Raw genomic sequence first — 16,518 nt, 5'->3', positions numbered from 1 at the left:
CATGGCCGCTGAGCCTGCGCGTCGGGAGCCTGTGCTCCGCAACGGGAGAGGCCACAACCCAGGGGTGAGAGGTCCCCGTAACAAAAAAAAAAAAAAAAAAAAAAAAAAAAAAAAAAAAAAGAGTTTAAACCATCAAAATAAATGAAAATAAGTTCCCAAATCATTTACACTAATCTGGGCAAATACTGTGTGATCTCACGTATCTGGAATCTAAAAAAAGCAAAGTCACAGAAACAGAGTCAATTGGTGGTTGCCAGGGGCTTGCAGGGGTTGTACGGGAAACAGGTAACAGTGGTCACAGGCTACAAACTTCCAATTATAAGATGAATACGTTCTGGGATCTAAGGGGCAGTATGGTGACTGGAAAATCCCGGATGTGATGGTACATTCGATAGCACAGGCAGTTAACAATACTGTATTGTGTACTTGAAAGCTCTCACCACACACACACAAAGAAGGGTAGCTACGTGAGGTGAGGAACGTGTCAGCTAACTTTATGGCGGGGATCCTTTTGCAATATACATATATTATCTAATCATCACGTTTTTACACCTTAAACTTACACAAAGGTGTGTGTCAACCACATCTCAGTAAAGCTAGGGGAAAAAAAAGGGTTACAATTTCAAATTCCTTCTTGCCTTTTCTAGTTTTGCCCTGCAGGTGAGGCAAAATTATACAAAAGAAAACAAAAGATAGGTGAGTCACCATTAAAAATATAATACAGTTTTGTTTGTTTCTTTTTCACTTTTTTCCTGAATGTGTCCAGAAAATTAAGGGAGATACGATTTGTCTTTTTTCTATTCTTTAACTCATTTCCTGCCTCAGTTTACTATCTTCCTCCCTTACCCACTGCCCCCGTGCCATTTAGTGTTTGAGGTGGTCATATATAAGGGTTTTTAAAAATATTTTATTTTGGCAGTTTTGAAATACATACTGTTCTTCCACTTTTATAGGCTTGTTATTTTACAATTTGATTTAACTTAAACAGAACTGAATTGGTCACTGTAAACACTCATTCTTTTTGTTTTCGTTTCTTTGCTGCACCGCGCAGCATGCGGGGTGTAGGATCTTAGTTCCCCGACCAGGGATCGAACCTGGGCCCCCTGCAGTGGAAGCGCAGAGTCTTAACCACCAGAGATCACCAGGGAAGTCCCCATATAAGATTTTAAAGAGGTCAGTTCTGACCAGTCAGAGCTATCGGTGAAGGCATACAGCGTCATGAAAAACAAAGCTTTTATTTGCCAAGACAATATAAGGTACAAAGAGACAATGAACAGAGCATGAGACCCAGAGCCATAGATGGAAGCCTGCGTTATGGTCCCCTCTCTCCTTTCCCTCCAAACTCTACCTCCCTGCTGTTCTACGTGATATGCGGGCATGCACAGACACCCCCCAGCACCCGGACTTAGCCCTGGTCTAAGGCATCCTCTCTACCTGTCCTGCTCCAAGAGCCCCAGCTGGCCTGCAGTGAAGCCAATAGCTACTCTGCATGCTGGCTGCAGGATTAAGCCAATTCTTATGCAACTGACTCAGTCTTTAATAGCCATTTCTTCTACAAGAAAATTTTTTTTTGTTTCAGGGGAAGATGTGGGTGTTAGGTTAGGGTGAATTTGAAGTTTAAAGCTCCAACTAGAAATAAGATGATGTGGCCTGCTTGCTCTCTGTTTTTTCAGGCTTTAAGACTAATTCCATTTACATGGAGGCCAGGCCAGAGACTAGGTGATAACTGATGACTTGTGTGCAGACTAGCATTTATCCAAGTTGTGTTATCCAGATTGTTTTGTTAAAGCTCCAGGTCACCTTCTTACACGGAGAAAAACATCCAGTAAACATGAGAAAAGGCTAGGGAAAATTAATAAAAGATACCTGTCTTAACACTCAAAATCAACAAACGATCAAACATGATGCTTTGGATCATGTTTTATGAATGTCTTGAAATGTCACATGCTCTTTTCTTTTCCCCCATATTTTGAGAAGACCAGTCAACGTGAACTATTCATTCTGGCCTGTAGGGCTCTGGTTTCGTATGACTGTATCCTGAAGAGATGGTCTTCTAACTGCTACAACTGGTGGGCAAACTAGGAGCAACCAGAAGAAGAAGCTACAAAATGGCCAGCAAAAGCATGCTTTCTTACTGTTCTCAAAGTTTTCAATAGATGACAATCACCGATTCATACAAAGGAAAACAGGAAAGAAAGGGAACATGATCTTCCCAGCTTCAGCAGTGACCGCTTCCGTCCAGCAAGATCAGCCCTGCTCCTTGACTTCATCCCTGAGCCTATCATTCTGGAAATTCCTGTTAAAGTCTCATTTTAAAAATGTCATTGAAAGGTGCTTGTTTTTATTGTTAGAGTGGATACTGGGACATATCCTGGACGGGCCTGTTAACTGGAGACCCAGGGCCCAGGCCTCACCCTACAGCCATGGTTTTTGCCCACCAGGGCCTCACTTTGCTCATTCATAAGACGGAACTGGTAATTACCATTTCCTACTTTCTTTGCAATAATGCTTCTAGAATAATTGAAACAGCAAATCGAAAATATTTTAAGTGCCCTCTAGAGAAGAAAGACTAAGGAATGACCAACCCATGAAAACAAAACTAAAGAATATTGGGTGCCTGCTGTCCTATCAGAAGGAGGACTTGGCCATTTTTTTTAAATTCGTAGAGCACAGCAAAGAGATATCAGTGTTTCCCGGCAGGCTGCCGGCTGCTGTGGGGGCCAAGCATCTCCCTCTTCAGGACGTTGGGTTTTCAGCATCCCATGACTGGATCCCAGGGCAATGTACAAGGTGAGGACCAGAAAGGTGCCTGACGTCCACGAGAGGGAAGAGAGTTCCAGCTCAGTTCATGTCGGTGTGGATCTGAACTTAGGAAACCCTTCAGCATCTGTTAGTGTCCCTGGGTAAGGGGGATGATGGGAATCATTTTTGTTTTAACTCTGCGCAGTTTTCTGAACATAAAGTTCAAAACACGTGAGCCAAGACACAAATTTCTAAAATCAATGCTATGAGTCCCCTCTCCAAGCCCAACTCTAGAGCTGTGATACTCGAAGGGTCCAATGCTATTGAGACGTGACGGGTCTTGTTTAAGAGACTAGAAACTTTCCCTTAACTTTAGCTCTAGAGCTGTGGAAACGCACTCTGACGCACGCACACGCACACACACACATGCACATGTACACACTGTCCCTACTTCAGCAACTTATCCCAGTATAGAAATGAGCAGGAAGATATTAGAAAATTAGAAAACAGGAACTTTCATCTACCCCCTAGTGTTTGAAGCTAAAACTCTCCTAAACACACAGGAACACGTGGACACAAGTAATTCCTTAACGTTAAATTAAGAATTGAAGTATTAGGAGAGGCCACAAAGGGGAAAGAAAACCTAAAACTGTCCAGAAGTCAGCTCTCCAAACAGCTTCTAAGACAAAGAACGAGAAGACAGATGGAACTCCACCTCCTATTAATTTACTTGTTGTCAGTGAAAATCATATCAGATCACAAGTTCATGACAAAAAAACCAACAGCAGTGATAGTAGCAGGCTTTGTTGATGCCAAGAGACACTGCTTCCAACATCTTTCCAAAGAAATCAAAATGCTGGAATCCTGTCAAGTGCTTTCCTACCTACAACTAACACAACACTGTAAAGCAACTATGCTCCAATAAAATTTTTTTTTTAATTTACATAGAGTAAAATTCACTCTTCTTTGGTATGGAGTTCTATGAAGTGAGATAAATGCATACAGTTGTAGAACCTTCACTACAATAGAACAGTTTTATCACTCCCACAAATTCTCTCATCTGCCCCCTCCTAGTCAACCCTTCTCTTCATGTCCATCCTCTGGAAATCACTTATCTGTTTTGTCTCTATAGTTTTGCCATTTGCAAAATATCTTATAACTGGAATCACACTGAATTTATCCTTTGGAATCTGAGTTCTCTCACTTCGCAATATATATCTGAGATTTATCCATGTTGTTGCATATGTTAATAGTTCATTACTTTTTATTGCTGAGTGGAATTCCATTGTACACATGTACCATAATTAGTTTATTCATTCACCAGATGAAAGACATCTGAGTTGTTTCTAGGTTTTGGTGATTATGAATAAAGCTGCTGTAAACATTCACACACACACACACCAAAAAAAGACACTGCATTTTGAACCCAGACCCATCTTCTGCTCTACAGAAAGATGTTTCTTTTTCATCAGACTTTTGCATCAACTACCTGCTCATTACATGATCTCATTCGAAGACAGTCTGCCCAAGAGTCCACCCAAGACAAAGCTGAAGCACGGGGGCATCGGAAAGGCATTAAGAAGAGGAAGGAAGAAGGCGAGAGAGATGGAGAAGTGGGAGAGAGGGGAGGACAAACCCTGGGAGGACAAACCCTGGGAGGACCAGGTTTCACGCTCCACACTCTTACAAATTCAGAGAGAGGTGCTTCAAACCCTTCTCTCAGCTCCCCAGCTGTCTGACCCCTCTGCCGATTTCCCTTTCCCATTTCTCTTAAACAAAAAGGGACTCTACTGAGCATGCTCAGAAGTCACGTGCCTTCACTCCCATTAACCTTAACCTCTGCTTTTCCACGGTAAAAGAAGGTGCCATCAGCATGAAGTACGATAGGAATTTCTACACTCGGTACAAGTTAAACGCGGAAAAAATTACGAGTTCTATAAAAGAGGTGTTCGTGGATGTGCAATGTTAATTACATCATGACACCGATGCCCTGGACCAACCTCCTCCAGTAAGGACAGTGATTACAGCGTGGAAGTGCACACGGGGCACTTTCCAAAGGGCGGACACGCACGTCTGTGATGTACCCCATACAGAGACAACACACACGGTCAGGTTTTGAAGACCACACTAATCACCCCACCTTAGGAAACAGGGTGTGACTTCTGAGAACAAACACACTTCGACGTAAATCTGTCCCTTCGTTCGCTGTCACAGCATTAACAGGGGTACATGGTAAAATGCAAAAGTGTTTAAATCTCCTGGAATATTTCATGTAATTGCTAACATAATTTTAGTGCACTCACTGTGTGCTATGACAATATTCATGTCAATGTAATAAAGGACTTTTCTGTGCACTAAGTTGTACAGTAAATGTTTACTTTGAAATTGTGGACAAAAGTGAGGTTTTTCATCTGCCAACAAACCACAGTAGAGAACTACCCGTGCAGTTTCCCAGGAATACGTGGCCCCATTTGTGTCTGACATCCTAATTCCCAGAGCAAGGAAAGCCCTGATCCCGTCTTTGCAGGAGGTCAGGGACATGAGGCATCACAAGCTCTGTGGGCTCTGGGCGCCCCCAGACATTTCTAAGCAGAGACGCCCCAGCACTCCAGCCCCATCCAACACTTCACCTGTCCTCCCCACGCTCAGGACAAGCATATTTAGAAAACTCTGTGAGGGTTCTAGAACTCTGACATATGCACTTGGCTGAAATATATTCAAGGTTCTTACACCAACCATTGCTACAATACTGCTGGGAAACTAGACACAAAGTCCCTGCCCTGTAATCTTTGCAGAGACCTTGTCACCAGCTGATCGGACACTTTCAATGACACCAGTCAAAGAACAGTGAGGAAACTGGAAGTCATACAAAAATGATATGAATAGCCACCAGGAAGACACTGCACATTTCATTACTGGGTCAGACTGGATTAATACGGTGCTTTATTTAGGTTCCCTGGGATACAGAAAACCACACAACCTTCTAACGCATGGCTTTCACTACAGTGGATTCCACTCTCCTCGTGGAGGGAGACAAACCTCATCTGCTTCTGCTATGAAAGTGGTGATGCGGGGCAAAAGCAAAACAATCCTTAATCAAAGCATCACCTAAATCAGGGTGCAAGAGAAAACTTCAGGAAGAACTAGACCTACATTTACAACACAAAACTCTAAATAGCATAGCAGGCCCCAGCAGGAGAGCCTAACATGTATTACGCTGTAAATAAATATTTGTCAAAATTAAAACTTTTTTTTTTTTTTTTTTTTTTGGCCACAAGGCTTGAGGGATCTTAGTTCCCTGACCAGGGATCGAACCCAGGCCCCCAGCAGTGGAAGTGCGGAGTCCTAGCCACCGGACTGCCAGGGAATTCCCCAAAATTAAAACTTTGAAAAGCATTCCATTAGTAAGCATTTCTCACTGGCCCTATACAAGGTATGGCCATAATATGATAGGCTTATCCTTGGAAGCTGTAGAAACATCCACACCCAACAAGTACCCTTCTTCAAAGTGACCCTCCAACAGCTAAAAATGGATCCAAACGCTACCGTTTTTCGGCCACTTACAGAACTTTTTGAGAACATCCTTCCAAATCAGTTAGTGAATGATACACAACTGCATCTTTAACAAATAATTTCTTGCTTTATCCACTTCTTGCTTTATAACCATACCTCTTTCTTTAAGAAGCTGAACTCAAAAGTGCACGATGGCGTGCCTTATTCACTGAATTTTGCTTTGAATGATGTAAAGCTATGATCTCAAATCAAATCTATCATACAGAGTGAAGGTTCTCTACTACTAACATTGTTCAAAGGAATTGACATAAGCAATTCCAGAATTCCAGACAAAGTCTGGGGGATACAGCCTGGGTGCAGCCAGTGGACCTGAGCAACACTGAACGGGCATCAAACTCAGAACATTCCGGGTGCCTGCCCATCCACCCCAACACTTTATTGTTTTATTTCATGAGATCCAAGAGGTCATTTTTTTTTTTTTTTTTTTTTTTTTTTTTTTTTTGGTACGCGGGCCTGTCACTGTCGCGGCCCCTCCCGCTGCGGCAGGCGGACTCTCAACCACTGTGCCACCAGGGAAGCCCCAAGAGGTCACTTTTAAGGCTTCCATTTTAGCACCAGATCACTTGCCTACACTTTTTTTTTTTTTTTTGGCCGCATGCGGGATCTTAGTTCCCGGACCAGGGATTGAACCCGGGCCCCCTGCAGTGGAAGCGCGGAGTCCCAACCACTGGACCGCCAGGGAAGTTCCGTTTTAGGATACATTTGGCTGATCCATACTTTCATTTCTTTGAAACAAAGAGTAACGAAAATCTACTTTTAATTTTTCTTAAAAGAATTCAAGAACATCTACTCTTTTACATAAAATATTCAACGTTCACATCGCAGCTTAGAATACATGAATTCCACGAAATGCCACCAAGCGCTTTTTACAAGGAGTTCAATACTTACGCCATAATGCCTGACAGGTGGAACATCTCGGCTGTGATGTAGGACAGATAGCTGTACAGGAAGACGAAGAGCGGCTCGATCACGCGGATGTTGTGTGTGAAGCGAGTGGTGAACGCGGCGATGAAGCCCAGGAAGATGCCAATCAGCACCCCGCCAATCCCCACGACGAAGAAGTTGGCGATTCCGGCAAACACGTCGATGGTCTCGATGGTCTTCATCTGACAGAAAGACTTGAACAGGTTGTACAAGACCTGCGGGAGAGGCAGAGAGCACGTCAGGACCCCCCGACTTCCCCGACATCCTCACGGCCCCAGAGATCTTCCTGCCTCCTAACAAGGGCGTGTCTTCTGGGCCCCAAAGTGGACGATCAGTGGGAGTGACTGGGCGTCTCTTTATCTCGTATTTTAACAGTGCATTTAATAGCTGCAAACAAAAAGCATTGATGAAAGCGTGTCATCAAGAAAACTATTTCTAGACGTGAGAGAGAGGAGACTTCAAAGTTATTTACATGACTTACTGCTAAAACATCACTTTTCAGATCCTAAAGGATTATTTTAAACGGCTTGGTTGCCTTTCAACATACCCTGCTTGCGTTGCCAATGCTTGGGAAGGAGTATGTCCCAGAGAAAGCTTGTCAGTGCTGGCTGTGAATTTAGGGACACTTCAAGGCCCCTGTTGTGGGGTTGCACCAGGGAACGGACCCACCCATCCATACAGGTCCCCTCCCTGAAGACATCCTCCTCCCAGGTCACTGAGGTCCTTGCCCCGCCCACACATGTACCTCTGGTGAAACACAAGACCCGATGGGGTTTTCTTCAGGCCAAGAGGCAGCAACCAGTGTGTGTGTGTGTGTGTGTGTGTGTGTGTGTGAGTGTGTGTGTGTGTGTGTGAGAGTGTGTGTGAGAGAGAGTGTGTGTGTGTGTGTGTGAGTGTGTGTGTGTGTGTGTGAATGTGTGTGTGTGAGAGTGTGTGAGAGTGTGTGTGTGTGAGAGAGTCTGTGAGTGTGTGTGTGAGAGAGTGTGTGTGTGAGAGTGTGTGTGTGTGTGAGTGTGTGTGTGTGAGTGTGTGAGAGTGTGTGTGTGTGAGTGTGTGTGTGTGTCTACTGTAACTTCATGCACATTTGTCCTTCTAAAGTGATGAGACTGCACTGCTGCTTGGTTTCTGAAAAATTTACACTGTCTTTTACATAGTTTAATTAAGTCTTCAAAAATGTCAGGCATTCACACCTGCCGGGCAGGATGCTTTCAAACACGTTTCCAAGGACCACTGAGCAAATGGCATGGGAAGTGATGCCTTCCTCCGGAGTAATTTTTTCATGAAGCCAGCAAGTGAAATACAGTCAGGCACGTGCCCTGCTTCTTGTGATATTTGCAGAGGGAATCTCCAGGAAAGCCGGCTAATGGGACACTGGGATGAGCACCTTTGGAGTACAGGCCGTGCTACCCCCTCCTTGGGATTCTGAGAAACTCAAAATTAAACCCATCCGTCCACAGGCACACAAAACGTCAGAGGCGATACCAGGATCCAGGTCTCCTACCTCTGGGTCAGTTCTTCAGTTTTAACCATGAGAATGAGTCAGACACGCTGCTAACCAGAGTGTGTCCTGGCAAAAAGCCATTCCACCCTTTTTTACTTCACTAACGGCCCTTTATAGCCTACACATTACAGGTTTCGGGGAACTTTTTCCTCTTTCCTACTGGATCATAAACTCCTTGTAATTAAGGATCTCGCCTTATTACGATTTACTTCTTCCATGTTGCCTATTAGATGACAATAAATATCTGTTGGTTTTGGCAAAAAACAAAAAAAACAGAAAAAAGTGGATTATTCCTTAGAAAGCAGTGGGCTTTTCCCTTCTCTTGATTGGTGGTGTAACAGTTGAGAGCATTTGGTATTGGACCACCAAGAAATGACTTGAGTTTAAGAGAAGAAAAAAAGCAACTCACAAGCCCGAGGATTTAAATATCCCGAAGGACCATCATTCGCCAGAAAAGAACTGGCTTCCAGTCGTGCTGCTTCCTTGCATCCAGAGACTGCTGCATGTGTCAGACTTCACCCACATCAACATGCCATGATCACTTCCTGAGAGCGGATCAGAGATGTTCTATATTTACCCCTTGCCTCTAAAGAGCCCAGGCCAAAAGGGGACGGTCACCGGTCACCTGCTGCCCAGGGAGAGGGACAGATTTTCCAGCCTCCAGCCCTGCACAGAGAGCCTCCCCGGGCCACTCGGGCTCCGACCCCCGGTTTCCACTCGCCTGCCTCCCGCCCCCACCAGCTGAGTGCCCCCTGCAGCTTCTACAAGACTCACTTCCTTTATTCCATTCCTCACTCTCAAGTTGAAAATCGTTGGCTGCCTGACTTAGGGAAGAAGGCTCAATACACCTGATGCATTTTTTTTTTTTTTAATGCTTTGTGACACCCTGCGGTCTAGGACAGGGTCTCACCACGGCTCTCCAAAGCACACCGTATGTATTCAGCCCTGTCCCTGGCTTCTCTTGATAGAAACCCAGCCCCTAAACCGAGGGAAACTCTATCTGTCTTCCATGGAGCCGCTCAAGGGGCTGTTCCTCTCCGGCCTTCCTGGATTCCTACAGCGCCGCGAGTCGCCCTCCCCTCTGCCCCTCCTGCGTCACAGATGGTGCCCCAAACCGTCCAGCATTTGGGGACGCGCCATCCTGTGTTGCTGGTGCTGCCTCTCGAATGCCAACCTCATTTCCTCCGAGAAATTAGAAATTCCCTGTGCACAGAACCCACGTCTTCTCCTCTTTCTGTCTCAGCTCCCCTCCCGACCCCATCTAGACACTGATGAGGCCTCCAAAGGAAGATCGGGTACTCGTTCCAGAGGAACAACGGGAATACACTGTAACCTTTCCCAAGCTGTGTTCCAGGCAGCCCCAGCCATGGCGTCTCTCAAACGTACATTCTGTGTTTAATATCCCTTTAGGTTTTGCAAAGAGTAAAGCCGAGTCACAGGCTCTTCACTTTCAGTGCGTTGTCAGAAGCTCCAGTTTCATCATTCCACTTCCTCGGATGCTGGGGCCACCTTACGAGAAACTAGCTTAGGTAGAGACGTTACCTTGACAACCAGAAAGCTTTCCATAACCTCCCACCCGTTGTACACTGAACCTGATACCTAGGCATGGGCACAAGATAAAATTCTTTTAGTTACAACCAGCCATAGCCCCACAGTTAGTTCATGCCAGTTACGTCCTTTAATTTTACCACAAGGGAATCTATATAGGAAGGTGCTTTTGAAGTTATAATTTGTATGTAGTATATGTATATGTATTATGTATGTGGCTGCAATTACGTCTCTAGTTGGTCTGTGCAAAGTTGACCTCAACTTGACAACTGTATCTTTAGAAAACTGAAAAGCCAGGGGTGCCTGTTTGCTGGATTCTATCAATGTAACAGGCTAATGTGACAGCTGAGTACTTTCAAATGTTTCTATTCATTATTATTTTTTTAAAAATACTTGTGTATATTAAAATTAGATATGATCTGTTTTGAACTTTGATTTAAAATGTGCAACAATGCAGTGAAATCATATACTTCAAGGATGCAAAAACTACAGAGTTTTTGTTCAGCGCAGCTCTGTTCCGGAAAAATAGTTTTCAGGTCATTTTTCCTGATACGAAGCACAAAGGATAATCATTTTTGCATAAGTAATTTTGAATCTGTTCTGCTATTTGCAAAAGCAAAATTAAGTACCAAGTGGTCACTCTTTACTCTCCAGCTTCTTCCTGAGTTAAATTCCACTGCACGGCACATAATGTCTGGGCCATTAGTGTGTATCCCTATCTTCTGACTTAAGAGCCAGCTCTCCTTAACCAACTCTAGTTAGGGTAGACTGAGGAAACTCTTTAAGTGTTCTTGGAAAATGTGTCAGAATATTCAATGGCTGCCTTCACACCTTCTAGAAATTACCGTGTAAGCCTAACTCATTCGATCATGGGCAGCAATGGAAACAGCAGTACTTCTCAGATAGCTGAGAACCCGAACAATCTTTACCCAATAAGGGAAAGTTTGAAAGGTTTTTCTTAAAATATTTCTTATAAGGGAAAGCACGAAAATCCTATTTAAAAAGCTCAGCTTTTTCTTTTTTGACTGTCATTTCTCCAGGTAATTCCAATCTATGATAGCCCCAGACCACAGAACAAAGAGTTTGACTTCAGTTTATATTATATATTATCAATTTCCCTTTGCTTTGAGACATTTTTGTGGTAGATTTTCTCCCTTTCAAATCTTCTAAGCTCACTATTGAACTTATCAGTTGATTGCCTGACCTTCAATTCTGCTCATCCTCCAGCCTACGTTTTTAACCTGACTTCTCTCTGTTTAATCTCTACCCTTCTAGCTGCAGCATGTAGTGACTCATCCTTCTCCAGGTATGCAGCAGGGTCTATGTTTTTCATACCTTTCCCTAACCCATGAGTTCCTTAAACCTCTCCTAGACATAAGACTAGATGAATGAATCAAAGAATCTTCTGTAAAACATCTCTACTTCTATTCTTTGAGAACACCTGACTAGGAGACAAAATTATAATTTTTTATACCATTTGCTAATTGTTCCTAACACCTGGTCAATTCAGCCCACTATTCAGCCAGTCTGGTGAAGGAAATACCTGGGGGGTTATTCTTCAGTGTTAGGTGGACAAACCCCCCCAAGCATGCCCTGATATCTGTGGGAGGTGGCTTTAAGGGTCCACATGGCTTTTGGCCCAGGGTAAATAACCTACCAACGAAGCCTCTTTCATTTGAAACCACTAGAGTCCTTCTGACTTACAGGCTTTGGCCTGGAAACAAGGGCTCCACATCTAAAGAGCAGCCATGCCCTTTCTCCGTCCTTGGCCCGCTTCCTGCAGTGGAATGGCTGGCTCTCAACCTGGCTCACTGCCCTCTCTGGGTCAGCCCTCCGTCTTGTCCGTAAAACCACATCTGATGGCTTCGAGCCTCTGGACAGAAAGCACAGGATGTGCCTCTGGAAGGCATGCTTTAAAGGGTAGTTAAGCCAGATCGTTTGCTGAGATCTGATTCTTGACACACTCAAAACACTGGACCACCGAGGCGACTGAATGAGAAATCTCAGAAGAGAAGGGAAAGCAGTGCAAAGATACGGCAGGTCATTCTGAAACTGACCTGATGCTGCTACCTTGCCCTAGGAGGAATGCAGTAGGGTGCTATTATTTCTTTGTAAAGTTTCCTATACCCTAAATAGACCCAAGATTCCCACACTGAAATTCCCACAGTCTCCCTAGAACCAAGGTAAAAATGTGTATATCAGACATTAGTCACAATGGAAAACTTCATGCCTCCGGAAATGAGAATGAGTTATAAAACATCTTCATTGTTATGGCAGTTTCCCAGTTAAAATTTAATACTGGTGAGTTAATGACTAAGCACTGTTAATGAATAATGGAATAAATGAAGTGGATTTTGTTACTTGAGTGAGGTAACTGCACTGTCTCAAAGTAGCTCTTAGCTATACTAAAAAATGGCGTTTCCTTATCAGTAAATTATTTTTATGTAATAATATCCACATGGAGTTAACGAACATCCTTAAAGGTGATATTTTATTCAGGTCAGGGGTCTGAATACAGGCTAACAGAGAATAATGTTGGTTTCTATGTTAACCTGTTTTTTGTGTGTCACATTATTGTAAAGTTTAACTGAATTATTAAAAGGATATTCTAAGCTGGTTTCTGAAGCTTATCACAGTAATCTATCTGGATGAGGATCAGATGCCCCATGACCTGCACACAGGACATTACATATACTGGAAAAGACATCATTTAAAGAACCCTCTCGGGAACTCGCCCTGGTGGTCCAGTGGTTAAGAATCCACCTTCCAATGCAGGGGACGTACGTTCGATCCCTGGTTGGGGAACTAAGATCCCACATGCTGCGGGGCAACTAAGCCCGTGCGCCACAACGACTGGGCCCGTGCGCCACAACTACTGAGCCCGCACGCTCTGAAGCCTGCGAGCCACAACAGAGGGAAGCCCGCACACCGCAACGAAGATCCTGCGTGCCGCAACTAAGCGCCACAACGACTGTGCCCGTGCGCCACAACTACTGAGCCCGCACGCTCTGAAGCCTGCGAGCCACAACAGAGGGAAGCCCGCACACCGCAACGAAGATCCTGCGTGCCGCAACTAAGACCCGACGCAGCCAAATAAATAAATAAATAAATTTTTCAAAAATAAAAATTAAAAAAAGTGACAAATTACCAAAAGAATCCTTTCTCCAACTTAGATGGAAGGACCCTCATCAGGCACTCTTTAAGGAACACATACACACTAAAACTGAAGCGAATTGACTCTTTTTTTTCTTGAAATCTACGTTAACTTTTACATGAATCAGGAATACCATTTTAATAACAGGAACTAACAGAGGGGATAATATAAATTACTTAAGTTACTTAAATACACTTTACTTAACATTTCCTTCAATTTTCTTATTTGCAAAATGGGAAGAATACCTATTTCAGAGGCTGTTATAAAACTCCGAGCACAAGGTATGCATTCGCTACCGTTCCTATATCACCATCCCTACTGTAGAATTCCGGCTAACATAAAACAGCATCACCAGTGCCCGCTGACTGGTTAACCAGCCCAAGGTCAGCTGAGTGTCCTTGGCTGGTGGAGAAGGTCTGGACAGCCATGTGGGTGAGGGGAGAGGCTTCTCGCCTGAGCTCAGGAAGCAGGTCAATCCTCCTAACGTTAAGCTCATGACAGCCTCTGACTCTAATTATGTGGCAATTAGTGAGAATCAAAAACAATTTGCATTTTCTGAATAAATACACATTTACGGGAAAATGGTGAGGACCCAAAGTCTGCTGGCTGAGTAAGAAGAGGAAGTGAGCTGTGTGACGAAAAATTTGCCTCCAATCGGAAATAAAAAATCCACCCTCCCCAGAGGGAGAACAGCACTCGGTGGGCGTGATCCTTTCACCTGTACTATACACGTCACATACTGAGAGCAGCACTTCTCACAAAGAACGCTGGGACCTGGAGTCCTTTGAATTCTGATAAAAAAAACCATCACTGTTGAAGCTGTCACAGTGAGAAGCCTCCAGGGATACACAGGTCACGGCCACTGTGATGCTTCTCTGGCAGCAGCAAAGCCGTACAAGCAGGGACCAGCCACACAGCTGGCAGGATCCAGGCAAAATGAAGTGAGGGGCCCTTTGTAGAATCTCAGATAAATAACAAATAATAAATTTACTGAGAATTTTAAGACGGTGAGAACAGAGCCTTGAACCAAGCGAGGGGCCCTTCCCAGCGCAGGGCTGGGGACGGCTCAGCTGCCTGCTCTGCAGACAGGGTCTCCCCTCGGCGGCTGGTGGGTGGCGGCCCCGGCCTGGTGGAGTGATGTCGTGTGAACCGTCACTCACCACTGTCACGGCATCATTCAGCAGGGACTCCCCAAAGACCAGGATGTAGAGCTGCTCGTTGACGTGGATATTCTCGAAGACGGCGAGCACGGCCACGGGGTCCACAGCCGAGATTAAGCTGCCAAAGAGCAGGTTCTGGAGCAAAGTGATGTCACTCAGGCCGAAGGCTTCGATCTGGCAGATCCCAAACAGAGACACCCCGATGCCGATGGAATTCCAAAGCGTTCCGACCACGGCGTACCAGAAGATGGTGCCAATGTTCTCGAAGAACGGGCGGGTGGGCATGAAATAGCCCGCATCGAGCACGATGGGGGGGAGGAGGTACAGGAAAAACACATCCGTCTTCATGGCCGGGGGGGATTTCTCATCCACTCCAAAAATAATCCCACCCAGCAGAAGTCCAACCATGATGAGGAGGCAGCTCTCAGGCACTATGGTGGGTAACTTGTGATACAGATGGAAGCCTGTTAAAGAAAAAATAAATGAAGACGAAATTTGGGTCATGTGAGAACTAGGGAAAAGGCAAACTGGTTCTCTCTGACAGAACCAATAGGTCCTATTTCAAAATCTCCCAGGTCAGCGTAATTGGCTATACACCGGCTTTAGATATTACGATGCAAAAGTCAGATGATCCCCTTAAAACTATTCACAAAGCACATTCAGGTACACATTTCAATTTAAATCAGAAGTAGAATACCATAGGAACACGATATCTAAACAGCACAGCTTTCATCTAAATGCCTATTTTCTTAAATAAGACTGCAATTTTACATTTGAAGCAATATTGTGATTCCCAACACATTTTCAGATGTCACAAACCGTTTCATCCTCATAAAAACCCTAAGGAGTGGGCAAGGAGGCACTTTCACCCCTTTTTTTTATTTAAGTGGAAACTGAGGCTCAAAAAGATACGGGGTCTTTGCCCAGGTGGTCAGATCACGGGCCAGGTTTGGGATTGCTGCTAGTCCCCTCTGGTATTGAGAAGAGTTTGTAACTTCCTGAATATCAATATTTCTAATTTCAGATTCCTTCATTTGGAATGCGGAATACATTTAATTTTCAGGTGTCTGCTCCTTCAGAGACAACCAAATCAACATCAAAGGTCCATCAGATAACTACCGAAAAGTGAGGCATATAAACACGCCATGATCTCCAATGTCATAGAGTTTCTCATCAAGGCAGGAACAGGTGTGTTTATGACTTACTCTAGTATAAGGCATCATATGGTAAAGCCCCAGTCAAGCACTAAGGGAACAGAGAAGAGGAAATCTGCTGAGGATGGCATGGATGAGGCAGCATCTTGCATTAATCACATAGAGAAGGCAGGAAGAGTCTCCTAAGAAGTGAAGGAATGGAAGAAAACACCTTTTCCTAATTCAAGGTGGAGCCCAGTGTGGCTTTAATGCAGACACCATGTTAGGGGGCGGCCCGTAGCAGGGAAACAGGAGGGAAATGCGTGTGATACCAGCACGTGGGCAACACAGGAAGCAACTTCACACACGGAGGTCACTTGGCAGGGCTTACGTGCGTCCAGCCCTTATTGGCAAGGCAATAGCGGGCCATCCTGAAGGCATTTCATACCTTTTAGAATTAAAGCAGCAAATGGAAATTATCTGAATTATAGGAAGATTGTATTAAAATGACAGAGTAAGTCCTTAGAAACTTACAATCACTGCAGGTTTAACAAGTAAACCCTTAGAAGCCTACAAACCATACCGAAGTCATAGCATGAAATATGTGTGGCCCCCCCCCAAATGTAACCATAATTTGAAGAAATTTTAAATTTCTTTAAGAATTAATTTCTAAATAATAAAGTGAACATCTTTATATTGGGTATTCAATTCATTCCTCCAGCTTGGAGTATTTTCCTACTCACGTTACAGCAGACTCCAATCATCATTGGGCAATAAATGCAT

The 16,518-nt window shown here is 44.3% G+C and overlaps 1 protein-coding gene across 1 annotated transcript in view; it reads right to left on the bottom strand.

The window, feature by feature from the left end:
* The window catches only part of SLC9A2 (solute carrier family 9 member A2), a 90,738-nt gene that overhangs the window by 42,644 nt on the left and 31,576 nt on the right, over positions 1 to 16,518 (bottom strand). The window contains exons 2-3 of the mRNA XM_024116600.3: positions 14,603 to 15,066; positions 7,204 to 7,454 (exon numbers count right to left, since the gene is read on the bottom strand). Of these exons, the coding sequence (XP_023972368.1) occupies positions 7,204 to 7,454; positions 14,603 to 15,066 (715 nt within the window). The remainder of the gene's footprint in view (positions 1 to 7,203; positions 7,455 to 14,602; positions 15,067 to 16,518) is intronic.

Source organism: Physeter macrocephalus, chromosome 12 (genome assembly GCF_002837175.3).
Source record: "Physeter macrocephalus isolate SW-GA chromosome 12, ASM283717v5, whole genome shotgun sequence".
NCBI classification, from domain to species: Eukaryota; Metazoa; Chordata; class Mammalia; order Artiodactyla; family Physeteridae; genus Physeter; species Physeter macrocephalus.
Note: the sequence above shows the minus strand (reverse complement) of the source record. Positions and strands in the feature narration are given on the sequence as shown.